A 27,413-nucleotide genomic window follows, 5' to 3' on the forward strand; every position below is an offset into this window, starting at 1 on the left:
TCCATATGTTGTTTGATAGCAGCAGGCTTTCTCCACAGAAAATACTCGATACGGTATCCTCGCAAGCCTATTGTCCTCAGATCGTTGTATCATATTCCCAATGCCTGTGCAAGTTCAGTTCTTCCTCCCTTGCTGATGTTTCCTCCATTTTTTTTTTTTTAAATCATTTGGCTACACAGAGCTGCTTCATGTCATTCCTTGCATACATCATCTCTGTTTTTTTCTCTTTTCCTGAATAATGGCCCAGCTTTTCTGAGAGTAGCTGTTGTCCCGAGTGTGATCCTTTACTAAAATGGGGATTGAATGAAGGTGAAACACAAATTATCTGGAAGCAAAGGAAAACCAGGCGTTTGAAAGGGACCCAGAAAGGAACGAGTAATGAACCAGAGTGGCCTGGATGAATTGCTGGAAAGGGAATTCTCAGTTTTGACACAAAAGGAACACCAGGGATACCAAGGCAAACCCAGGTGGGGGGAGAGTCTCTGTAGGAAGCCTGCCTCATAGGCTGGTCAGTAGAGAGGGTGGAAGCCAGCAGCCTTCCAGATATGAACAGAAACAAATGTATTTTATGAGTAACAGTTAGGCATTCAAACATGCCCGTTCTGGAACACAAGGTACTCTGAGGGGTTGACATCCCTTCATAATTCATGTTCATTGTTTCTCTAAGTAAAATATGTGTCTCCCCGTAGTTATTCTGCTAGGAATTGTACTTTAAAGGCAAGAGGACATTTTTGATAATGCACATCTTAAACTTTTCATTAAACTACCAAATTTAAATTCTACCTTTTTGTGCACTCTGACATTTTTGTCTGGCATTTTCATTAATTTTGCGACATACATAAATGTAGCTGAAATGTTAACTGATCAATACTTTGTCTCTCTCATGTAGCACTAGCGTTCCATTCCCTAAGGACCACACAGCAGAACAGAAATTAAATGTGTAAAATATCAAATGTTACTGTTAAACACAGCGGCACTCACTGTACAACGACAGAAAAGGCTAAAACAATTCCAAATGGACAGATGGTACCACAAATTATCTACAATCCCATTTAAAGATTAAAGTTTGTCCTGTAAAATAATTCTCTGACACACACTGAAGTGTGTCCTTTTACTGATAGCTCAGTTGTCCAATTATTTTTGTGCTCATTACAGTGAGAAATGACAGTACTGAAGAGAAAGAGAGTGTGCACTCTGGTTTTTTTTTCCGTGTTGCACCCACTGACATCCACGAGAACACAAATGTCTGGTCAAGAGCCTGATGAAAATTAGACCCAATTTATGAGACATTTCCACGTCTACAATAGATGATTCCGAAAGATGAGCAGGGCCTTCCGCGCCACACACGTCTGTGTGTGCTCTTAGGCATACAATATTCATAGTAAAATTTAAAAACCTAATTCACAGCACACAATAACAAGGACATTCCCAGGAACATGCTCGCCTCTATTTATCCCTCACCTCCCAGGCCGACTGCAGCTTCTAATCTCTGCGGCCGGCTCTGTCTCTTCCCCAGAACACATAGGCAGTGCCAGAGAGGCCGCAGCAGCGTTAACCCTGCATTTCTTACGCTTTCCACTTTAATGGACACTGGGACCAAAAAAAGATTGTTTTTCCATTTTGATTTCATTATTCTACATTTATTTTTGGATAGAAAATTAGCAAAGAAAAAGAAAACGGAATAGGGGGGAAAAAAAGTCACTTAAACATTATAAAGTTTACTGATCTGGGCCTAAAACCAAGCCACATAATGGTACAAATGCGTGTGCTCCGTGAAGCAGCTGCATTTATGAAAAAGTGGGCCAAGTGGAACCAATATTATAATAATAGACCCGAGATCCATCAACAGGGAATGATGGGAACAATATGTTTGTAACAATGGGGTGCTGCTTATACTCCTCTCTTAATGGAAAGCAGTTCTTTTCAATAAACTGGCCTAAAAAGGCTCCAGTTATGCAATGAGATCTTTGAAACATTTTGTTTTTAAATACATCATTTCATACCTGTAAGACGAAGCAAAATCCTACAACAGTTTTTTTTTTTTTTTTTCCTGAACTGTTATGCTACTTAAATTACAAGGGGTATATTTTAAAAGCTCCTTTGGAAAGAAAATAGTATCTGTTATGTACTTTGGGCAAGGTTCTTTTCTGTGCCTCAGTTTTTTCCTCTGTATATCGGGAAAATAGTAGTATCTCTCTTATAATTAGGTTAGTAGGGAATATTAGATTCATTTATGCATGAAAAGCACTTTCATGCCTTAGCGCCTATAGAACAATTTCCTGGCACATAAATGCTCAGCAAGTATGAGTTGTTGTTGTTATTATATAGAGGATTATTATGTTATATACATATTACATATATATTTGTTGTTATATATATAACATATTATGGATATGTTAGTTGTTATTATATAGAGGATTGTATTACTACATATGAGTTGTTATATATATGACATGTATAACATATATCTAGCATATATAACATATTATTATATATGAGTTGTTATTATATAGAGGATTATTATATTATTATTTAGAGGATTCAATTCATTATAATTTAATTGAAGGTCTAGGGAAAATTGCTGCAGAGCATTAATCTGTGCCTATCATCATTTAATAACCAGCTTTACTAGAGCAAAGCCTTATCATTCAAGAAGACTTACTCCACTTTAGAAAAAATTTTCAGACCGATCGCTGGTTACTGGCTGGCCTACTGATTCAGATAGCCATTTATATTGGGAGCCTGCCAAGTGCTAGATACTTTACTCTGCAGGTGATGCTGGAGTACCAAGGTGAAAAAGGCAGGCCCCCCTTCTCATGGAATGCCCAGCTCAGGTCTAGATAAACGCAGTCCAGTTCTGCCATTCGTGATTCCAATCACATTCAGTAGAGCGTGATTCGGTGCTTCTACTCAATGAAACAGTTAATACTACCGTTTCCTCTCGAAAGTACTCTTACTGCCCATTCACATGCAGCTTGTGAGGCCTCTTTTCTCACCGGCAGTGTCTGCAGGGCCTTTTCCTACCTTCACGCTGGCCTCCCCCCCCACTTTTGCAAGCATCTTGCGTTCAGTTTGTGTTTTGTACAACCAAGGCTGTTGATAGATGATATTATCATCTTCCCTCCCCGGTGAACTTTGATTCCCTTACTGAGAAACCACTCAGGTATTATCAGATAACTGTACTGAAGTTTCTCGGACTTTCAGTGCCTGATTTTTTTTTTTTTTAATCAGAAGAAAATTGGGGGAAAATGTCTGCCATCTTGAATTCATTTCAAGTGACCTCGAGAAGCCAGAGGGAGTTTATGAAGACTTACACAACATACTGTCATATTAAAGCATTTAAAATGAATGTTCCTGAACAAATGACATAATTACAGAGATTTCTCTGTTTTCAAATTTCGCCAACTGTTGTGGGGAATGACTTTGGAAAGAGTGAATCAAAGATGGCATCATGGCATTTTCAGGAGAATATTACTGCTTCTGTTACAAGGCCCCGTGGAACCTGGAAGTAATGGCATAAAATACGCACAGAAACTCAGTATCATTTTTCCCCATTAACATCACGGTGCCCCTATGATAGTGAAAAATCATAATAAAGTTTGCTTAACTGTACTTCAATGTATTTATTTCATAAAGGCACGAAATAAAAGAATATTGAAAGAGGCAGATTTTCTTTTCTAAATCTTAATGATGGCAATCGCTTTCTTTAAGGAGACAACAACATGTCTATGGGAGGCTGGCTGCCTAACTTTCTGGTAACTTACAACACAAAGGGACATACTCACTCTTTGTTCCATGTGCTCAGACATTAATGAAAGTCCCATACAAGGCCCGAGAGGAGGACAGACCTCAGAGTGCTAAACAGATGTGCATACACTCATTTGAATGGTAATACTAAAATGTTGATTTGTTACTATAATTAAGGCTCTTCTTGTAAGGCCCCATAACAAAGTCATATTCTGCTAACCTGGAAACTATAAGAAAGCATAAGGTACTCATATTCTAACAAATATGACAATAAAAGAAAGGATTTTGAAAGAAGGACTCCACTTAAACTTCAGACTGAAATCCTGAATAAGCAAAACTCAAGTGAGAGCAGAAAATCCCAGCTAAAGCTCAGAGGAAAGTATTCTCTCAGATTTTCGAGCTCTGCAAGTTGGTCCCATCAGCAGTTTTTAAATAACCAAAGTAAAAGGCCACAAGATGAGCATTGTTAGAGGACTATTTGGATCTATCAAATTCTCACTTGTGCCTTTTTAAAAACTGAAAATCTCAGAAACAATAAAACTTCTCTTAAATAGGTCACATCCACTTCCAATTGACTCACATAAATTTACATTACCAACCAACATCCTACTGCCAACGATTTTCCTATTTTGAGGAAAAAAAAAATCTGTAGAACAATAAAATTAAAATGAGGGTGGTCAAGATTATTAATTTTTTTTTTAACACAAAGGACTTTTCTTGGCTCTGTTATTGGGATTTGGAATTATGCAATATGTAAAATTTTCCTTTTTAACTGTCACGGAGAAAAGTATATATTGGCTGAGATATCTTGCCTTCCGGAAGTCTGGCGGGGGAGGGGGGGATGTGTATTCTTGGACTCGGACCTTGAACGATCCATCAGGTTCCTGCCCACGGCAAATCTGTCCAGTCAAGTCTTAAAATAGGAGTTTTAAAATGGCCACATGCACATAACTGTTACTATAGCCACAGAAACATGCAGCTATGATTACTGAATTTAATGAATAACAATGTAAGTAATAAAGAATTATCATACCACAAAAGCAGCGAGGCTCCTTGGGGGTGAGTCCCAGTCAAAGCAACTATTAACGAAGTATGCAGCGTTTACAAGCACCATGACACAGCGCTTCATTCTGATAAAGTTTCTTAGTAGCAGCTGTAAGGAAGATGAAAATATTATCAGAATTTGCAAGACCAAAAACCATCAGATATGGTACAAAATTCTTCAAGCTTAGTGTGATTTAAAAAGGATTCAGAAAGTTAATAAAGTTGTAAGAGTATACCAAGCAATTTGGCTCACGAGTTAAAGTAATAGAAGTATGTCTGGTGAGAGTAGAAAGAACTGAATTACAAGAGCAATTTCTTAGCGAAATATGTTTTCTTAGATAATATTATTATGTGGGTTGGGCTACCTTTGTTCAAAAGGAAAAAAAATCTCTGATAGATTAAAAACATTTATATACTGTGAACCTTTAATACATTTTCTAACTCTTCAATCTCATTGTGATTTTAAGATTCTTTAAATGCTTTTTAACTTCAAGATATTTCACAGTGAAATGATAACGGGAAATGTTTTAATTTCATGTCTGGAGAAAAACCTGTCAAGTATTGCTTTATTACAGAAAACAAAATTTTCACCATTTTTGTAAGAATCTCCCTTATTTACTATCAATTTTTCAGCCTCTGTCTCTTGGTCTCTCTCTCAGACTCTCTTTCTCTCTCTCTTTTCCACAATCAATTTAACCTATATTTTCTCATTGCTTTTTCATAACTTTGGAGTTAGAAAAAAATTTATGGTATCCAATTGCTTTACAAAATCTTTCATTAAAAAGGTGCATGAGAACTGATAGCATCTAAATCTAACATTTAAAACAAGACGTGACTACAACCATAAAAAGAATAGCCCCTATACTAGATGATGGTACAAAAAATGATCTACAGTTCTGTTAATAATTAGAATATTATGTTTGCAGGTTAATAATTTGCTAATGCCAAATACACTTCAATACTGGTGTGGTATTTTAAAGAAGTAGTTATGTAAAGCCTCCTGAGGTCATTTGGAAAAAATACGTATATGTGTGTTTATAAATATAGATGCATGGACAGGCATACCAGTTTTAACAAGTTGTTAAAATTGAAATTCTTTCATGAAAAGAGTCACCCTATTGTTTCCTTCTTTGCTTCCTCCCCTGATCACCTTCCTTTTAGAGCTACTTTTATTACTTTTATCTATAATTGTGAAAAAAGTGTAATCTGTATTTCTATTTAGATAGATATTACATTTGTAATTCATGCACTGTCTTTAAACAACCCAAGATCCCACTGTTTATGGTGAATTGATTAGATTAAAAACAAAACTAATTTTAGTCTTCTAATAGCACAGAAAATTGTTAAATATTTTAACACACACAAATGAGTTCTGTAAACTTTATAGCCATAGCAAAAACATTTTATTTTAGCTGTGTTAATTGGAAGTAAACATCTTTTTAAGGAGGTAGCTTAGCACCCTTTCTTAACTTGATATCAAACCTAATTTAAATCTCCATCTAATTACGAGATATAAAGCCTTACTTAAAATGTCGTCATGACAGAAAAATCAGATGTGCTGATTTTCCATTTTCTTAGCTAAAAGTGCCAATAAAAGTTCACTTCTAAAAGTCCATAGCCAAAATCTAATTAACAGGAAGGTTTCCCTTAAAAGATGGAGCCCCCTCTCTTGTGGATTAGAGGGAAGAGCATTACCCAGGGCTCGATTTACACACACCTGCATCATACCTGTGGGTGGTCTGGACATTTATTTGAACCTCAGCCTTTGGTGTTCTCATTTACACATTCCATGGCAATCAGACAGTATTTTATGTTCAAAATGATCAGTCTTTGGCTAATGCATGAATACATATCCATTCTACGCAACGCCTACAGTATCCCCTCTCCATTCTGACCACCCCCATCCAATTTATTAGTATGGTATTGTCCTTGTTTGATCTCTTACGGAAAGGAAGGGAAGAGAGAGAGAAAGAAAAAAGAAAAGAAAAGAAAGAAAAGAGCCATTTCCCATAAGTAGATGATCAAAAATCCCCTAGTCTTCCCCCCTCCACGCTTCCAAAGTTTATTTGAATTTACCTAGATGTTTTTACAGATATAATCAGGTCTTCCCAGAGGGATTAATCTTGCCTTGCTTTTTACCTGTTTAGAGAGTCTGTTTTCCTCTTCAATGTACTTCTGTTCTTTGGGTATTAATGTTCGTAAGCTGGCTTTCACCTATACATCAACATATGTGTCTGTTATGGATTCATATATTACAAATGTTTACAAGTTTTTTCACGCAGTTCAATTTGCAATAATTTCTAAAGTTTCAAAGTCCTGGCTGCTGTGCTCATAAAATATAAATGTATACAGTGGCACATGCACGCGCTTCCGTTTCTTACGCCGGCAGGCAGCGGCCGCGGCACAGCCGCAGTGGCAGCCGCCAACTATAACAGAAAGTGTGGCTGTGCCAGCCAGTGGCAGAAGCGTATTCTCCAGGATACATCAAGGTTTAGAGAAAATGAGGAATGACAGAAATTCTCTACAAATCAGGAACAAAAGCTTTCATGAAACTGAACTCTTTAGCAGTACAAAAAAGCCAAAGTTAAGACTTACAGCATTAAAAATCACATCTATTTCAAGATAGATGACCCCCTTTGTTGGCCCTGTCAGCTGCTTGTTTTTCAAGACGTAGGCTTTCTGTTCACCATTTTGAATCTGCGGGAAAAGGACATGACAGCCGTCTGTCTCGCGGTCTCTACTGAATACACTCCCTCGGTGACCTTTGACCCCCAGCTGCTGAAACTGACAGAGAACCCAAAACAACTGTGGCAATTCTGACAAGTACCTGTTCATTACCAGGATCAAGTCTGTCAGGAAAAATTAACTATCATGGGATTCAACATGGCCGTGAATTGAGTATGTTAAAATTTTTAGTGTTCTTATTACAGACCTTGGTTGAGAAATGACAGATACAGAGCTGAGGTTTTTTTTTTTTTTTTTCCTTGAGCAAAAGCAACACAGAGCAGTGTTTCAGGTGAATAAAACTTACAGACAGCAATGGTATAGCAACTTTGCCCAGAAAGTCAGCACTTCGATCCCGATCTTCATCATAAACTGTCACTTCAAGAACTGAATGGATATCTTTAATGTTGCTGCATAATAAATATATGTAAGAAGAAAAGACTTCATCAGTGGGGGACAAGAACAAAAATGCTTTTGAAAATTTAGATGGCTCCAGCTGATTTTGTGTGTATGCATTTTTATGTATGCTATTTGCATATACACATATACAAGGTAGCTTGGTATCTGACAGAATTTCCCATAATGCACCTTTGTAGACTACAGTGATGGTTCTATTATCTGGAACTTTGAACACTTTTGTAATTTCAAGTTATAATTTTTTAATGAAATATAATTTTCCATCTGGATGGGCAGAGAATTAGTGTAAAAAAAAAATCAATGAGTGGCACAGACGTTTTTGAGACTTTCCCCTCTCATTATTATCACAATAATTCCTACTTCCTATTAACCCCATGCAAAACTCCACCAAATTTGATATCAGCAAGAGTCACAGTATATTTCATAAAATTTTTTTTGTTGTTGTTTGTAATAGTAGGACATCTCCCTTGTTTACAGTTCTTACCAAAACATTGACTTATTTCTGGCAGATTTATGGTAAAAATTAACCAATACAGAAAACAAAATGGAGAAAATGTAACATTGATAGCTATTGTACCACCCCAGTTTAGAAATTAAATATGTCCCATTATGTTCCAAAGACAACGTATGTTAATAAACAACTGTGTGAGCTCTTCATTTCTGTTTCTGGAAAAATAAACCCCAATTGCTGGCAGCATTTATTCTTTGATCAAACTGTTTACCAAGAAAACATGAATTAAGAGAAAACAAAAAAAAAATGAATATATTCATTACTGAAAGACTGCAACCACATGTGAGAAGAGGCTTTATCGGGGCACAATCAATTAATGGCTTTGATAATAATCAAACCTATTCATTCAATTATGCATTCCAGAGAAAAACACTCTCAACAACCTTCTTAGGAGTGCAAGTCTCCTGACCAGGCTTTCATCTCTTATAAAAATGTGGAATTCCTTCAAGATAAATTGGTCAGATAATTAAATCTGATTAGTTACTCACTCTTAAGCAGAGACATTATAAGACATTAATGAGGAATTTAGCAGTTTTCATATACAAAAAAATAAAACTATGTTAGAAAACTTTTAAGAAGGACTCTGTTTGGAGAGTTTTCCTTTGTTCAGGGTTCATTTCTAAAGCCCAGTTTAAAACACACACACACACACACACACACACACACACACACACACACACACTCTGTCTCTCTCTCTCTGAATTTAGGAGATACTACGGTGTAGAACAGCAGCTTTTATAGTGTGTGGTCAAAAGATTTATAAACTTTTTTAAAACAAAAGGAAAATTAACCCAAATGGTGTTCTGATAACTAGGACAATACTTAATATTATTATTGTACCAAAATGCAACAAAGCAAAACCAAAGCATCTCTGAATTCGAGACTGGATTGTTTGCTGATTTGAGCAATGGAACAAATAGAGCTTTGTCCTCCCTGGTGTCAATGCAGTTGGGGAGAATTTCAATAGAAAGTGTAGAAGGAAGAAGCGGTATGGCAATTCAGTTAATGGGAGCAAAATCCTCCATCAAACCATATAAAAATCGCAGTTAAAAAACAAAAACAAAAACTGTGAAAACAAAGAAAAATGGCATACTCTTTCCCCAGGTCTCAGTGTCAGAAAGGTATTACAATTGTGATATTCGCTGTTGCTAGCAGAGGCAGGCTAGATGCAGAGCTGCTCATCAGTTAAGAATAAACACACATACAAAGATCTCAAAAATAAATATTATTAGCTCCATTTTTGAAAGGAGCTCAAGGTAACAATTACTTACAACGTGAAGATTTTGTTCCACTCGGGATTGAGATTTTTGTAGACGGTATGTGTCAGCAGCCTATCATTGTTCAGCTCAACTACACAAAATGGGTCACTTTTACCTACAAGAGATTTAGGGGGAACATTTTTAGTATAAATAACACCCACAGTTCACGGTGTCATGATCATGGCCACATCGCTTTCCTGAAAATTTTTAGGAAAAATGAAAAGTAACATGCAACTTAAAAAATTTAAACATCAAAATAGAGTTAGATGTAACTGGAGGGCATTAACAATAGGTGTAATTCACAGCAAATTAGAACCTGAAAAAAAGGAGGAGAGAGGAAATTATACAACTGATATTTCAATTTGTACTTTTTTTTTTTTTACAAAAAGAGAAATAATTATTATGAGAGAAAATAGGATGCATGTCCATCCCTCACTCAGTTTTTCTTTAGTGCTAGAAAGATCATTTGAAAGGGTCAACCCCTTCACTTCTACGCATATATTTTCCAACTCCGCCGACTCATTAGTAACTCTTAACAGAAATTTCTTAACAAGTTTATGTTGCAAAAACTGCTATGTTACGGAATGACACCACTGTAAGGTGACTTTAAATTCCCTCCTAAAATATCTCTGGCATCACAAGAAGGTAAATTAGACCCTCGGAGGCAGAAAAAATTCTGCCATTTGAAACTTAACCTCAACGACCAATCTGCATGTTAAACAGCAATATTTTTTTTGTCCACTGAGAGTAAAGAATTCGAAAGTTATCATCTGTTTACAGTGAGTCTGTTCTGCCATAATCAAATCTTGTCCATTTGGCAATTATATTTTGTGATATTCTCAATATTTTGTAATGTCATGTCTTGTATTATAAGAACCCCATAAAGTCAGAAGCTCTATGGGGGCAGCATTAATGATATTAGTGCAGCATGTAATTTGTTTGATACCTTATACAAATGACAATGAAATCAATATTTAGACAAAGCTGTCCAGAGGTCATATCTTTTAAACTACAATATTGATTTAGACTACATACGAGGTTAATGTGCATATTATTAACTTTAATGATAAAGAATAATTGTTTTAAATGCATTGTGAATTGTAGTCACAGTAGTTTACACTTCTACGAAAGCTTAAATATCATTGAAGATTTTCAATTAAATTTTAATAGGAAGGAATCCATTAGCTATCAGCGATAGAGAAGCCACATATTCCCACACAGCAGTGTATTTACTTTCCATATTGCAATTCTTAACCCACTGAGCCACCCAGGTGCCCCTCCATATTGCAATTCTTAAAATGAGCCGTACAAACTTTGACTCACCTTTAATCTAATTTATTAGTTATATAATAATAAAAAAAAAGGAGTAAATATATGTGAGTTAGTTCAGGCATCTCATATACCCCAGGATGCTTGCATAATTTAGCAATATGGTAGTCTTCTCAATTTTTGGTCTTGGGAACAATTTTGAGTAAAGAATAGAGAATCGAAAGTCTTTGAGGTCTGTTGACATTTTTATTTCTGTCTTCGGATCTGCATTATCCTTTTTTTTTTTTTAAAACTCATACACACATACACACCATCGACAACAGAACTCATAAAGAACAGTTTGTTCATTAAAACACAATGCAAAAGGCTTTATTTGCTACATCAAGAATTTTATTGTCTTCCATAGAATTCAGGTACAGACATGAAAAGTAGATTCAAACAATTTTGAAAACCTTATTCTTTGAAAACCTTATTCTTAAGGTCCATATTAAGTCTTTTCACCTAGCTTTGTACTGGGTGATATGCATACCATAAGAAAGAGGACACACACCACCACATCAAATAATTTATAAAAGGGTTGGAGAGATAAAACATATCTACCTCTGATGATCAAAGAGAAAATTAAAGCCATATTTAATAGAAATTCATGTCAAAAACATCACTATTCTGTCATCACCTTAGAACTTTAGAGTAAGTGATTAGTGTTGGTAACTTTTTATTTAAAAGTCAAGGGGAACATTCATACTCTTCCTGGGACCTCCTTTTAATTTTTCTCATATATGTGTACATTCATGTAAATCTTAATTTAGTAAAAAAAAACAAAACAAAACAAAACAAAAAACCAACTATAGAATGATAGCACTTCTGAACATTTCTGTTTCCTCATTTTCACTTGCTTTAACTTCAATTACTATTGTATTTCAATTGACTTGGTTTTACTTGCCCTCAAGTGATCAGCAATGTGTAACAGACTCAGTCAAAACTGTCCCAATTCTTCAATAGAAAAACAAAAGAACAAACCCCAGAGACTAATATCTAGCGGAAAAACATTTTACTTTATTTTTATTGCCCAGCGTGGAGCCCAACACGGGGTTCGAACTCATGACTGTGAGATCGAGACCGGAGTTGAGATCAAGAGTCGGACACCTAACCAACTGAGCCACTCAGGTGCCCTGAAAAAAATTTTACTTAAAACTTCTACCAGCAGGGGCGCCTGGGTGCCTCAGTGGGTTAAGCCTCTGCCTTCGGCTCAGGTCATGATCTCAGGGTCCTGGAATCGAGCCCCGCATCTGGCTCTCCACTCAGCAGGGAGTCTGCTTCCCCGCCCCTCTCTCTGCCTGCTTCTCTGCCTACTTGTAATCTCCATCTGTCAAATAAATAAATAAAATCTTTAAAAACAACAACAACAAAACTTCTACCAGCAGAGGATGAAAAACTTTACTTGATTTTTTTCTTCCTATACACAATTGTGTAAGAGACTTTCAACCACATGGAAAGTCTCTTAAATCACCACTTTCTTTATTATTCTATCTATATTTGCTGACAAAAAATCTGGAGTCTTAAAGAAATGAAGACACTGAAGCCCTAGAGACAATGCCACACCCATCAAAAATAGTGCGAGCACCTTCTGAGGCCAATTCTCAGTCATTTTGCTAGATTAAATTCAGGGGCATTCCATCATTGGCAAAAATATTCTCTTACATGTACCTGCTTTTAACTTGAAATGGGTAAGCAAGGTAATTTTTAAGAGATCATATTAGACACTGTACCAAATGTAATGGTACTTACATTAAAAAAAAAGAGAGACTTTTACCTTAGACCAAACTACCATTTAACATAGCTTTAATAAAATATATTTAAATGTGGGGTGCCTGGGTGGCTCAGTCGGTTAAGTGTTCACTCTTGACTCTTGATTTCAGCTTAGGTCATGATCTCCGGGTCCTGAGATGGAGCCCCACCTTGGGCTCTGCACTCAGCGTGGAATCTCCTTGATATTTTCCCTCTCCCTCTCCCTCTGCTCCTCCCTGCACTCTCTCTGTCTAAATAAATAAATAAAATCTTAAAAAAAATATCTATATCTATATGTATGTGTGTGTGTGTATTTAAATATAAGGCACCAGGCAAGACCTTTCCCAATAACTGTGTCATAGTAGTTAGTAGGGCACACACAAAGGAAGAGTTAGCTAATGTTTGACCACAGACTCATTCACTCAACAAGTAATTATTACTTACCATGTACCAGACAGTGTTCTATGTGTTGAGGAGACAGAAGTGCATAAAACAACAATAATGAAAAGCCTGGCCTCATGCTGTTTACCTTGTGGAAAAAGACAAGGAATACACACATTTTATGGTATTTTATTTACTTATTTATTTATTTATTTATTTTAAAGATTTTATTTATTTATTTGACAGACAGAAATCACAAGGAGGCAGAGAGGCAGGCAGAGAGAGAGAGGAGGAAGCAGGCTCCCCGCCGAGCAGAGAGCCCGATGCGGGGCTCGATCCCAGGACTCTGGGATCATGACCGGAGCCGAAGGCAGAGGCTTTAACCCACTGAGCCACCCAGGCGCCCCATTTTATGGTATTTTAGAAGGTGATAAGTACTACAGAGAAAAATATAGGAATGGCGATGAGGAGTGCTGCTATGTTTGTGCAATTTTTAAAAGAAACGTCAGAGAAGGTCTCACTGAGGAAGTGCTATATGGACAAAGAAATAAAAAAAGACAAGGGAATGAGCTCTGGGCTACCTAGAACAACAAGTCATGGAAAAGTCAGAGAAATGGCCATGCCTGATATGTCTAGGAATATCCAAGAAGCCAGTTTGACTGAAGGAATGAATTGGGGAAAGGGGAAGAGTATTGGGTGAGGTATGGGGTGGGTGGCAGGTCTCTGTAGGATATGGCTTTCTCTCCAAGTGCTAGGAGAAGCTTTTGGGCTGAGGTGTGACATGACCTGAGGGCTGCTATTTGGAGAATAAGGTGGAGAGAAGCCATTGGAGAAGGTAGAGTGGGAAGAGTTAGGAGGATATTACGACAATCCAGATGATGGAAAGTGCTTAGATTCTGAATATACTCCGAAGGTAGAACCAACAGGGTTTGAAGATGCCAATAGTGAATGATCTCTTATGCCTGATACTGTTATTTGCTAATAGAAAAACAATTCCTTGAGCTTCACCAAGTCAGTCTTCTTTCCCCCCCAGGACAAGAAACATTCAACAAAGTACTCAGGGGAGCTTTCTCTAGAATCTGGCAAAGAGGAAAATTTAAGTCAGGAGAGAGCAGCCAATTTTGTATTTAATTTCTATTCATCTTTTCCTTCTAAAAAGTTATGTTTTTACAGTTATCAATAATGGATGCCAACATCAGGTCTTTACACACTATGTTATTTTCGACTAATTTAGAAAGTATCCTTCTGCCACTGCACGATTGAAGGGTAATTAAAAATTAACAGCAATTTCAACCAAAATAATAGCAAATGTACAATATCAAATTCTATAAACTTACCACTAAAAAGCATTCACCATAGTTTTATTTGAAAGAAGCGGCTACACAGAGTTAATGTGCTTATCTGGCTGGCTAAATGATGCTTTAAATGACTGGCTTTTCAGTTCCTACATTTTGCAGCCTTGATTACGTGCCACTTAAACAACCAAAAACAATCACAGAAATACCAGGGATGGGCCTAACCGTTAATTACCTCCTTAATTATTCCTTCCTTTCATCCTTTTATCATTCTAGTTAGACCCGTGATATGCGGCTATGCTTGCCGAGAGAGTATCTGAGGAGTGGGACTGACGACAAGATGCAGTGTTGATGTCTACCAAGTACTCTGTGTTCTGCAAAGCTCTAAAGAGTTTTGGCTCTAAAAGTGAGGCGAAGCTGCTCCCGGTGATGATTTCACTCAATACTGCATGGGCAGAAGTGCAAGGAATTAAGGCAGCACCCCAAGTTGAACTGTATTTTGTTTCTGATACTACTTGGCTCTTTAAACAGCCTAAATGTATGGGAACAGATTATATAATCTCTCATCTCCCTCTTAGTCATTCTTGTCCTAAGACTAAAGCTGACCTGTGGGTACCAACTGGCTTTCCCTTAACTTCCACCATTTGGGCTAAAAGGTGCCTAGCCATCTCTCTTGCAGTGCAGGAAAATGATTTGGGTTTGGATACAAGATAGAAATTGCAGCGGTGCTTGGTAAGGATCAGAGCAGCGGGGCTGATTGTGGTAACTGCCATGACAGCTAAAGGAGTCTCAGCCTTGCTTGAGAACATTGCCATTTTCCACGTTGACCACTTTCTAGAGAGAAATAAGAATACGTCTGAAGCGTTCATTATTTATGGAATGCCTTCTACTCTCACCCTGGAATTATAAGTATCATTAAGACATAGTCCAGCACTCAAGGCACGCACAGTATAGTGGGCACGATAAGCATGTAAATACGATTATAATGCAGGACTGCAAGTGCTGTAGTAAAGGTAAGTGAAGCATGTGACGGGAGCAATGAGAAAGACGCACATCATTCTCTCGCTCTAGAACAAGAAGGGAAAATGAGGCTAAGACTTTTCCTCAGTGGAGGAGATGACCCTGGCGATCTATGGTGATTACACATCTCTTTTGCCAACAGTTTTAGAGGAGAAGGACGATTATCTAAAAAGAAGATGTTACAATTTATCATAAGAAATATTTAGCTTAAATTTGTTTCTTTATCCTTTTGATAGGGACTCTATAACACAGCAACTTGGATATATGTTACGGAGTGATGATGAAATAGATACTTTAAAATATGAGGACAGGACTAATGCTCATTTATCCATAATCTAGTTAAATACTAGGGGTTATTTATTCTCCGTATGGGTTTTTATAGGGGAAAAATTCTCCCACGGGCTTTAAAATTAGAGATTCCTCTATCTGAACTTAAAAGTAAATCTGTAATAAGTTTTAAAGCATATACTCTAACACCTAAATTCTTGTGGCGAAAAGCCATTCCTACAACAGTAAAAACAGAGGTCAGAATCATCTCCGATGGGCATCTTTGCTGGGTGTCTTCAAAGCAGCACTGAGGAATGAATGGGATACGCTGACTGGCTAATTCTCTCTCACTCTTAGCCCTTGCTCTTTGAGGTCACAACACTGACACATTTCTAAAGAACTGTGGGAAAGTCTGCACCACCCCTGCTTGCTTGTTACCTGTTATGTGAGCAAGTGGACGGCTTCAGTTTGTGCAAACTACTGGTTTGAGCATTAAAGTCACTCAAAAGATACTGAATGATATTCTTGCTCCCGGAATAGAAAGTTAATCCTGATCCATCAGTGGTGGGCTTTGTCCGGGGTCATTTTGCTGCTGACAAGCAGCACACTTTGCTGGATGGGATGTGTTATAGAAATGTGTGGGCAGGGGGATACCCAGTGACCACCTCTTTGTTGTCCTGTCTCTGAAAACACAGAAGGCTTTCAAAAGCATGGAAAGCAATTCATATCCATTGGGGCCTTTTCTTTGGAGCCTACCTTTTGCACAAATTAAGCCCCTTGGTTTAATTTCCTCAGGTGTCACAGTTTGAAATGGCTATACTTTAATCTTTTTTTTTTTTTTAATTATAATCGAGATTGCCATCTGTCCTTTCCACAAACTGGAATTTCAATCATAATATACAACAATGTTGTACGTAGATGAGGGAATTCCACAGGGTCCACCAAAACAAAAGGCCACATACGTTGGCTATATCTTCCAATCCTTCCCTTATCACTAGAGATGGGGTTTGCCCTTTGCTTTTTTCATTAACTGACCTAAACATATTTTAAACATCTGACTGGTACAAATACATTAACTGACATTCCTCACTAGTTTCCCACTGGATCTGATTCTGGGACTGAGTAATAATAACTGGGTTTTCCTCTTCTCCCTAAATCATGTGTTAGGATACCTTGTGGCAGGAAAATCAACCCCCTAGAGTTGTGGCTCTCAGCCCATTAGACCCAATACATCCTTTCTCATATTGAAGATTTTGTAATGCCTTCCTTACTGTTTTGAAATAAAACTGAGTCAATCATGACTTTGGAATTTCATATAATGTCTTCATGCCATAATAAAGAAGAACTACATCAAAAGTTGCTTATAATAAAATCATATGTTCATTTATTCAACAAATATTTATGGAGTGCTGCTATATTCCAGACTATGTAAACAAAAAAGGAAAGGTCCCTGCTCTTTTAGATTCTATTTGTAGTGGGGAGGGAGAAAAAAAGGACTAAATATTGAACACAATTATATTGTATGTTGGGGACTGATACGTGTTAACAAAAAATAGAAAAAAATAGTGCAGGATAAGGGGTTTGAAGAATGTGGGGGAGAGGCATCGTTTATAAATGTAACTAGTGTGGTTGGAGTACAGGCCTCATTGAGAAGGCAAGATGTGAGCAAACACCTGAAGGAAGTGAAGGAGTAGGCAAATGGATATCTGGAAAGAAGTATCCCAGGCGTCGGCTCAGGTCGTGATCCCAGGGTCCTGGGATCGAGCGCCGCATCAGGCTCCCTGGTCAGCGGGAGGCCTGCTCCCTCTCTCCCTGTGTCTCGCTGTGTCAGATAAATAAATAAATCTTTAAAAAAAGAAAAAAAAGGTATCCCAGGCAGAGGCGAGAGCTAGAGCAAAGGCCTGGTGTGCTCAGGGACCCTGCTAGTGTGGGGCACAGTGGGCATAGGGGAACAATGGTGGAACAGGTCAGAGAAGCAATGGGGAAACAGATCATGATTCATATGGCTGTGGAGGCGATCTTAAGGTCTTTGGAGTTTACCGTGTAAAATGGCAGCCATTTGCAGGCTCGAGTAAATAATATGTATTTCAGAATGCAATCTAGGCTCAGAGAATCATGAAATAGATTTAAAACCAATATCTATGTCTATGATTAATCCTGCAGGACTTGGGACAATTTTCACTATTTAAGATTGTCTAATACTTTGTAGACATTTAGCATCCTCATCCCACTCCCACCAAATTCTAATAGCATTCCCCCCAAAAACTGTGGCAACTAAATTCTTCCACAAAGCTCTAAAAATGCTCATGAGGGCAATACTGCCTTTTCCAAATGAAGATCATTGCCCTACAGCAACAGTTCTTAAACATTTTCATCTTTAGGAACTCTTAAAAATTTTTGAGGATGGGCGCCTGGGTGGGTTAAGTGGGTTAAGCCTCTGCCTTCGGCTCAGGTCATGATCCCAGGGTCCTGGGAGGGAGCGCCGCATCGGGCTCTCTGCTCAGCAGGGAGCCTGCTTTCCCCTCTCTCTCTGCCTGTCTCTCTGCCTACTTGTGATCTCTGTCAAATAAATAAATAAAATATTAAAAAAAAATTTTTTGAGGACATCAAAAAGCTTTTGTCTATATAAATTATATCTATCAGTTCACCATTTTAGAAATTAAAAATGAGAGCATGTAAAACCATCATTCATTTGAAAATGACATAATAAATCCATGACATGGTAACATCAGAGCAATCCAATATATAGCCTTTGAAAAATTTCATTGTACATTCATGAAAGAACAAGAGTGAGAAAAGAAAATAATGTCCTAGGATTATTATGAAAATAGTTTTGACCTTAAAAGATCCTTGAAAGGTTTTTGGGGATCCCTGGAAGTTCCTGGGCCACACTTTGAGAACCACAACTAAGAGCAATGGGAATGAAGCACAATGTAAATATGAATTTATTTCCCTTGGGATCTAGAACGAGATGCAAAAGAATATTTATAGTATTGTGTGTAACACGATGCGTTCTTGAGTCCTAAAATTGAACCATCTTGGTATATGCTGCGAAGTTTTAAATTTATGAGAGAAGAGCAAGAAATAAAATGAAACAGATAAGAAACTGGAAAAGAAAGAAAAGGGAGACTATAGAATCTACAAAATGAGAAGAAGCTATGAAAAATTTATGTCCAAGCTTTTAAGCATTTAGATAAATTATGGTAAAAACATTTAAGGATTTTATTTCAGCTAATATTTAATACAGAAACTATATGCAAGTGATTTAATTATAAGATTGGAAACACAAAAGTTATTTGTCTCAAATATAAGTATAAATATTTATTCTAAACTCCTCTGTTTTTGAGAGTTCTCATAGATACTTTGGGACCTACAGTAAATATATATTCAATTAGTCTTCCCACAGAAAAGCATGAGGTTTCAGATAACCTCCCTTATAAGTAAATTAATTAGCTGGAGAGATCCTTTGCAGTAGAATAAAATTCTTTAGACTGAAAATATTAAGTACTCTATTAGGTGATTAAACCTTTTTTTAAAAAATATTTTTAGGCAATAAAACTGAAAATTGTCATCTGTCAAGCCTTTGTCTTTAAAAACACCTTTGTCTTTTTCTCTCTCTTCTACAAAATATCTACTCATTCAAGAGTCTGTTATTCATCTTGGCACCTACTGGGGGATCTCTAATTCTGAGGGCTGGGAGAAAAAGCCCAGAGGCCGAGTTCAAAAGCTGATCTAGGGCTTAACTCCTCTCTGCTACCAGGTAGTCTCACAGGCTCTGGTTTAAGCCAGCGATGTGGAAATCGCCACCTCCACGGGTGTAGTCTGATATATTTTTTGGCAATTATAATTTTGGGGAAGTGCTTCTTTACACGGCACACAAAATTATGTCTCTGTAACTTGTACCGATTTTAGGATTTGCCCTCTGTAGTCATTTTTAGACTTTAAATGAATTAATGGGTGAAAAGCAAGGGCATAGCACCTGTCACTTAGATTATCTGATTAATGTTCATGACCTGCCTCCCTGAGCTGGGTAATGTAGATGGCTTGCTGAGCATGTATTCTAACTTCTGGCATCTCTTCCTGAACTAGAGAGACTGCAAAGGCCACGGTCACATCTTTAGACTCCAGCTAGGTGGGAGATCTGAATTTGGTTGCACCAATCAGGTGTACTTGCCTAAGATTTGATATTAGTTCCCCGAGAGCCTGCGCAGCCCATTTTGCTGGGGCAGACTGCAAACAGGGGTAGTGTAAGTAGTTCTCACCGTGTCTTCTCAACCTGCTCATGTGGCTAGTTGTTTCATTAACCTCTCCACATCTCAGTTTTCTAATTTGCAAAGTGGGGAGAACAACAGTAACTAATTAGGTTGTGGTGAGATTTGTGATAATCCTTGTTCTAAGCTCAGGGTAGTGTCTGACATGTGATAAGGTCTCAATAAATGTTACTGCCACCACTGTTACTAGGATTAGTATCGTTTTTCATGGGTTATTCTCAACTGACTTGATTTTAAAACATCAGATAACCTAACTGAGAATAAATTCTGCTTTGTCAGTGTCCTTGTGTAAAGAATCGCTTCCAACACTGAATTCATACCCCCGTGTGGTTGATGAGTCCAGAAGTGAGTGTCATTCTCCATAACTGCCCTTTATAATTTGTATACCGTAAAACAACGGAACAAAGTTGACATGTGCATAACTCATTTTCACAGAGCTTAAACTCAATTCAAACCCTAAACTTTTTTCTATATTTCCTACTCTAAAGCAAGACATTACTGTTTTGTATCCTAGTAAGGCTTTTTATGTACACTCTCCAATGTCCACCTTGTTGAACTAACCCTATTATTTCAGTCTGAACTAAGTTTATTACACACATATATGGATATGTGTATATATTATATATAAATACTGTAATAATATATAAATATTTAAAAGTGTAAATATATACTACATACCTATAGTATACATGTATATGTAATATGCACATATAGTGTATAGTTAACAATCCCCTATAGTTAATATGCACATATAGTGTATAGTTAACGATACACTTTCCTATTAGCAAGTTTGATAAGGAAGCCATCCATTATTTCCTCTGAGTCACTAGGAAATAGGTTGACCAGGTTAGACCAAGTACAGAGCCCTAAATTCCTCCATTTGGCATTCCCGTTGACATCAATCCTTTACAACAATCACACTTCGGGCTTAGCCACGCAGTCATTTAGGCACCTAAGTTTACTGTCATATAACCCGAGTATTCCTGTAGTAAGGTTTTTTTTTTTTTTTCCCAGAAGTCAGGTTAAATCCAGATCCTCTCTGTTTACACCCGTTCCCTAATCCATCGTTCTAGGAAATGTATTGCTTATTGACACAACGATATCAGAACAAACAATAAAGAACATTTTAATTTTAAACAATACAATTCTAGCATCAGAAAGCATTTCTTCAAGCACTGAGTAGAATCAAGGAGTTAGCCCTCCAAGCCAGATCAGCAAACCTCTATTTCTTTACTCAAAGGCTCATTTTGTAATCTTACTTGCACAGAACTCAGTTAATTACTTTATAGTATTTCTCTTTCCCCCACGTCCCATTGATAGTGGGACCACTACTTTCTCAGCCCATAGTCCTTCACCTCTAGAGCATATCAAACCCCATTATTAATCTCTTCTGTCATCCCACCTATTCTTCCAAAGCAGTAACTTCCAATCATGTGACCTGCGCATGAATCACACATGAGTCCTGTCATTCCATCTAAAACACTAGCTCAGTGTTTTAGACTCAGCCTCACTAGCCCTTGAGTTAAATTATCATTTTAATTCCTCTTTTCGCAAATATCTCATATCATCTGTTTGGTTTTAGAACAACACTTTTGTATTTCTAAAATTTTAGAATAGGATTTAGTTTTGTAAAGATGCAAGTAGTAAAAGGAAGCCACTTTTATTTCTCTGTGAACTATGATGACATAAAAGAATGAAGAGCAAAAAAATAAAAAAATAAAAATAAAGAGCAATGATTTGGGCGCCTGGGTGGATCAGTGGGTTAAGCCTCTGCCTTCAGCTCAGGTCATGATCTCAGGGTCCTGGGATCGAGCCCCGCATCGGGCTCTCTGCTCAGTGGGGAGCCTGCTTCCCCCTCTCTCTCTGCCTGCCTCTCTGCCTACGTGTGATCCTTCTCTCTCTGTCAAATAAGTAAATAAAATCTCTTTAAAAAAAAAAAAAAAAGAGCAATGATTTGCTTTCTGTCCTTGTGATAGCTTCATTTGTTTAGTCTCATTCTTAAGGAAGGTATTTATATAGTGTTAAGACATTTAACATCCATGCATATAAGGTTGTTTTCTAAACTAGGCATGTTACAATGATGAGACTGTCAGCTGTTGGGGATTTTTTTTTAAGATTTTTAAAAATTTATTGATTTGACAGAGAGATCACAAGTAGGCAGAGAGGCAGGCAGAGAGAGAGGGAGAAGCAGGCTCCCTGCTGAGCTGAGAGCCCGATGTGGGGCTCGATCCCAGAACCCTGAGATCATGACCTGAGCCGAAGGCACAGGCTTTAACCCACTGAGCCACCCAGGTGCCCCAGCTGTTGGGTATTTTTAGTGCTTTATAAATTGGATGAAATTTCTTCTCAAACTATACTATTTTTGATAAAGAGCAAATAAGGACATCATTACTTTTTACAATGGAAATAAAGCACGCTTTGCTTGGGAAATTTTCAATATGTTTTGTGTAAAAACTGAGGTATTTTTGTTTTGAGCAATATAATTTTAAGGTTTAATGATAGCAAAGGTTAAAAAATTAGGAGTGACATCTATGCCTAACCCCCTTTTATTTGGTAAATAATTTTAACTCTGATAATTCAGAAATATGAAGGATTTGTACCATATTTTATATATAATATCATCAGTGGAACTCTATAGAGTTTAAAGGCTATATATTTTCTCATCTTTCAACATAGGTTTTAAATAATGATCATAAAATCTAAGGCTGCATTTATCAGATATCATGAATGTTCTTGAATATGATGATGTAATTAAAGCCACATGCTATCAAAAATTCAGACTGCTACAGTTCTATAAAAGAAGCAACGTACCCACTTTTTCCAGTAGCGCTCTTGTACTCTGAGGCCCATTCAAGCAACAACTGCATATATCTTACGCAGTTTGTTTGGGTAACCCACAAAAAGTTAGTTTTTTTAAAGGACGATATCTTATCTATGTTATATATATGTGTGCTCGGCATTTCTCCAATCGTATATAAAACTTTGAAAGAATAGACTCGCCTTTTTTCTGTACAACCACCCTTTCATTTTCTTTCTTTGAATAGACCCATAATGTTCAGGGAAAATACCAAGAATAATAAATCCAAATCTCTGTATAAAATATACCTTCATGACATACTCAAGCTGGAAATCACAGGAACCAATAAAAATGCAGGCAGCCTACTGATAATGAGGTCAGAAATACAAATAAATTTACTTTTAATGAAGACTGGAAGCACAGTAATCAAAGTGTTAAAATTCATTTCATGCATATCTCATTTGCTTCTTAGCTGATATTTACCACGCAATTCTGTGAGAAAGTAGAGGCCTAAGATGCTCCAGATAAATGGCTCAATTAATTGTACAGAGGTAGACCTCTTTGAGCTGAGCCAGAGCTGTGAGCTCTTTATTAAAAGGACTATTCTGTAGCCCATAACCTTGTTCCTTGACTCCTCTCTGGTTTCCAATTTAAACAAGTCCCCATGCGGCCTGCTCTAAAGGGCTTTGTCTCCCTGTCATTGTTAAGAGAGCTGAGGCATCCTGGAAGTGTGAAATCAGACCTCATGAGTTGAACGGTTCCCCAGGGAACGCCGGACTGTGCAGAAGGTCAAAGTCATGGGCCGGACCGTCTAAAAGTGTCTGATCGCCGGTCTGTGACACAGCAAGGTTGGGGGGGGTGTGGCGGCGCTAGACTGAAGAGGACTGAAATTGAACACATCTTAATTAAAGCCCACAGACAGCAAAACAAAATGTTTTCTAGGCAGCCTGTCAAATGGGGCTTAAATTTAGCTCTGCTAATGAATCTGAGCTGCTAACTGTTATTTCTTAAGATAATAAGACTCTCTCGGAAGCTGATAAAAAAAACTGTAGCATGTCTTTTTCTGCTGTTTTGTTACTTAAATATTTTCCAACAATGAAGACAGTTTTCCTAAAGAAAAACATGGGAAAAGTCTATGCAAATAAAGGGGTAGTAAACATCTCTCTTAATAACTAGTAGGTTTCCAGACTATGGGGCTGGTGAGTCATGGGTCTTTAGGAGTAGCCTTGTTTTAGAAAAAGATATGCTCATTTAATGGGACTGTTTCAGTGACAGAGTATGTTAATTGTAAAATTCTCTCCCTCTTCCTTTTTTTTCTCCCTCGCCCTCTATTGTTTCCTGAAAGAGATGGCGCATTAATTTGAGAGATCAATTCACCTGGGGTGGAGAAGTTTTATATTAGTGTTCCTTTTAATACAGTGAAAAGGTAGGGCATCTTTTGAAAGGCTTTCACAGTTCTCCCATATCACCGTTTCTGAACCCGAGTGGCTGTATCCCGGGGGAGGCTGTGACCTCTTCCTCGGGAACTCAAAAAAACAACCCAGGGGAAAATGCAGGGGAGGGGCTGAAGAGAAGAACCTTTTTCTCTTTCTTCTCTTAGAACTTGAAAGAACCAATAGGCCAGGTCTAATACTCGGCGAAGAAAGCCTCACTCGATATAGAAGACTTTAAATGTCCCGTGGAAAGCAGAAATTAGGTCCCATCCAAGGAATACGATAATTAGAAGCCAGAAAAGACAAATTCCAACATGAACTGTTTCCTACCACCTTCAAAAAAATATATATATTTTTCCCACCAGTGGTCTTTCTCTCCTCACAAACTGTCCAGTTTTCAGGAATACTTGATTTAGCGGTAGAGAGAAATTTTCCCCCGTGAACGCAGAGCCAGACAGTCTCTAGGCTTTGCTTTGATGGTACAGAGAAACATTCACCTTTTCACTGCTTAGTTGAAAGGTAAGTAAGTTGTACTGTGAAGTATTTTTCATTTAATCAAACTTTTTTTTTCCCTCACGAAGACTTTAGCTGATCATCTTTGAAAACCAGAGTGCCACTTTCTCAGGCTGTGAAAGGCTGCCCACAATTTGACTGAAATTTCAATCCACTCTTGTGCCTTGCTCAATGCATGTGTATGTGTGGGAGTTGTAAATTGAGGCCTTAACCACCAGAGTTAATCTCTTTTTTAAATCTGTATTAACCTTAATGATTTGAAGTGCACTGTCCAACACTGGGCTATTGAGACCGAAGAAAAAACTACCCTCAACTATCAACAGTTTATTAGGAGCTTAACTGAAGTGACCTACTGTAGTAGTGTTCAGCTGAACAAGGCTATAGGCTTTTTGTGGAAAGGGAAAGAATTGAGGGTTTCATTAAAAAGTAATTTGTGCTTTGTACTCACTCATTCAAAGAGAGTCTCAATTGCTCTTTATTCACACAGAGTTAATACAGTATCACAATGTTTCTCAATGAATGTGTTATAACAAAAGAAAAATTTTACATTTTGAAAGGAAAAAAATTCTTTGTAACTGCAGTAAGATTGATGGCTACTTAGAAGATTATAGAATCTCTTGTTCCTGGGCTCATGTTAAATGATGGAATGCTGTAATTTAAAATTTTTTGCTTAAACTATGGAAGTTTGACTTTATGTTCTGATCATTAAAAATAGTTTTAAAATAGAGCAAAGTTGGTCAAATAGAAGTTTGTCTTGTGAGGCTCACCGAGAAAAAAAGTGTTCTGAAGCCAACTAAGTATCTTAGAGCGATAGTCTCATTTATAGCAGGCCAGAAGATACTCTGCTTAGCTCAGAGAGCCATCAGGGATTTAAAATCTCCCCCTTGCCATCCACAACACTCCTAAATGGTTGCTAATTTAAGGATTTGAAGACAGCACCATTGACTCAATTTCCGTTTTTCTAACTGTTGCTCGGTGTGTTGTAGAGCCTAACTATGATTCTTTGAACAAGTAAAAAAGAAAGTATTCAAAGAGCTTATTTGTGCTCCAGATTTAAGGGTAAAGACCAGGAAGGATCAGTTTACACATAAATATTTATCCTTTTCAGAAGCAAAGATTATTAAAAAAATTAGTAGTATATTCAGACATTTCTCACTTAAATATATGGTCCTCAGTTTCTGCCACCATCACAAATGTCATAAAGACCACAAAAGGTCCACGAGTGAGCAAGGTCAAAGACTGAATTATCCTCTTGCCCCTGAATAGTTCAACATCTCTCTTGTTCAATTCAGAACACATTAGATTATAAGGTCAGTGTGGAATGAGGAATCATGAGATTTATATCCCTAAAACTGGAGGGAAAAAAATGGAGAATCTGTTATTTAGTATTCCCCAAATTAAAGTTCATTTTATCAGATCAAAATTATGTCTCATTGAATCCCTAGGGAATAGAATATTGTTATTCACATTAATTTACATAGAGCCATTAGGAAAGAAATATATCTATTTTTTACAGCTTTGAAAGAACATGTACTTTCACTTCCATAGTGGCATATAGGCCAAGTAGGTTAACATAGTTTGCATATTCATGAAGTTTTAAAAGCAACGACAGCTTCTCTCTAAGAGAAACAAACTTACATAATTACATTCAACTTGTGTAATGGGCAGGTATCTAAGCTTTTGAAGTAAAGGGGACTTGAATATTTGTATAAGAAATTATGGTGTCCCCTACAAATGTTCAGTAATAATTTTTAGCTCTTAGGTACCCCCCGAGGTATTGATTCTTTTAGGCCTTTTTCCCCATCTTCAGAGGTTTTCAGCTCAACACTGGGGCTCCCCTCCCTACAGAAAATCCCAGGGAAAACTGAAGGTGCCTCCTGTGATGGTGAAAGTCACTACCTTGAATGTCACATTCTGAATTGACCTGCTGCGGGAATCAGAGACTAGGCGTGACCTCTGAATGAGAAAGCAATACTGGGTTCCTATTCCAGTCTTTAAGTTAATGTCCACAGTGAACCAAAAAAAAGAGCAATTACTGGGACACCTGGATGGCACAGCTGGTTAAGCATCAGACTCTTGGTTTCAGCCCAGGTCATGATCTCAGGATCATGAGATTGAGCCCCAAGTTGGGCTCTGTGCTCAGGGTGGACTCTGCTTGAGTTTCCCTCTCCCTCTGCTCCTCATTCCCCATTCTCTTTCTCTCTCAAATAAATGAATAAATAAATAAATAAATCTTAAAGAAAAAAGAGCAGTTAATCAATCATTCATCGTTGACTGCTGGTTCTAAGACTTAATGCAACATAATAAAAGAAAAAAAAAGAACCACAACAGAAATAAAAAAGAAAATGAATAAACTTAACATTCACTAATTGTTTAGCATGAAGAACCAAGTCATCATACATGCAAAATGATTATAAACTACCTTCTCTCCCCCTACTTTCAAGTATGCCTGTTTTGAAAGAATATTTGACAGTTGTTACTATCTTCCTGGTTACAAATGAGTGACAATCACCTGTTTAAAGAAACTGTAAACTCTCAACATTTTTATCACACAATAAACAGTCACTTGATACTATGCAAATATTAAAATTTTAAAAATATTACCGTTCTGGAGCAGACATCTGCTATTTTAATTTTAATGCATGTCATTTTTTAATTTGGTTTTGATTCTGTTCTG

The 27,413-nt window shown here is 37.3% G+C and overlaps 1 protein-coding gene across 1 annotated transcript in view; it reads right to left on the reverse strand.

Moving 5' to 3' along the window:
* Window positions 1–27,413, reverse strand: part of LOC111148337 (multiple C2 and transmembrane domain containing 1) — a 525,636-nt gene that overhangs the window by 147,941 nt on the left and 350,282 nt on the right. Inside the window, exons 13-17 of the mRNA XM_022504845.1 lie at window positions 9,715–9,817; window positions 7,823–7,925; window positions 7,387–7,488; window positions 6,931–7,005; window positions 4,781–4,900 (exon numbers count right to left, since the gene is read on the reverse strand). Of these exons, the coding sequence (XP_022360553.1) occupies window positions 4,781–4,900; window positions 6,931–7,005; window positions 7,387–7,488; window positions 7,823–7,925; window positions 9,715–9,817 (503 nt within the window). The remainder of the gene's footprint in view (window positions 1–4,780; window positions 4,901–6,930; window positions 7,006–7,386; window positions 7,489–7,822; window positions 7,926–9,714; window positions 9,818–27,413) is intronic.

This window comes from Enhydra lutris, unplaced genomic scaffold (genome assembly GCF_002288905.1).
Source record: "Enhydra lutris kenyoni isolate GAN:26980312 unplaced genomic scaffold, ASM228890v2 scaffoldscaffold19, whole genome shotgun sequence".
Lineage (NCBI taxonomy): Eukaryota > Metazoa > Chordata > Mammalia > Carnivora > Mustelidae > Enhydra > Enhydra lutris.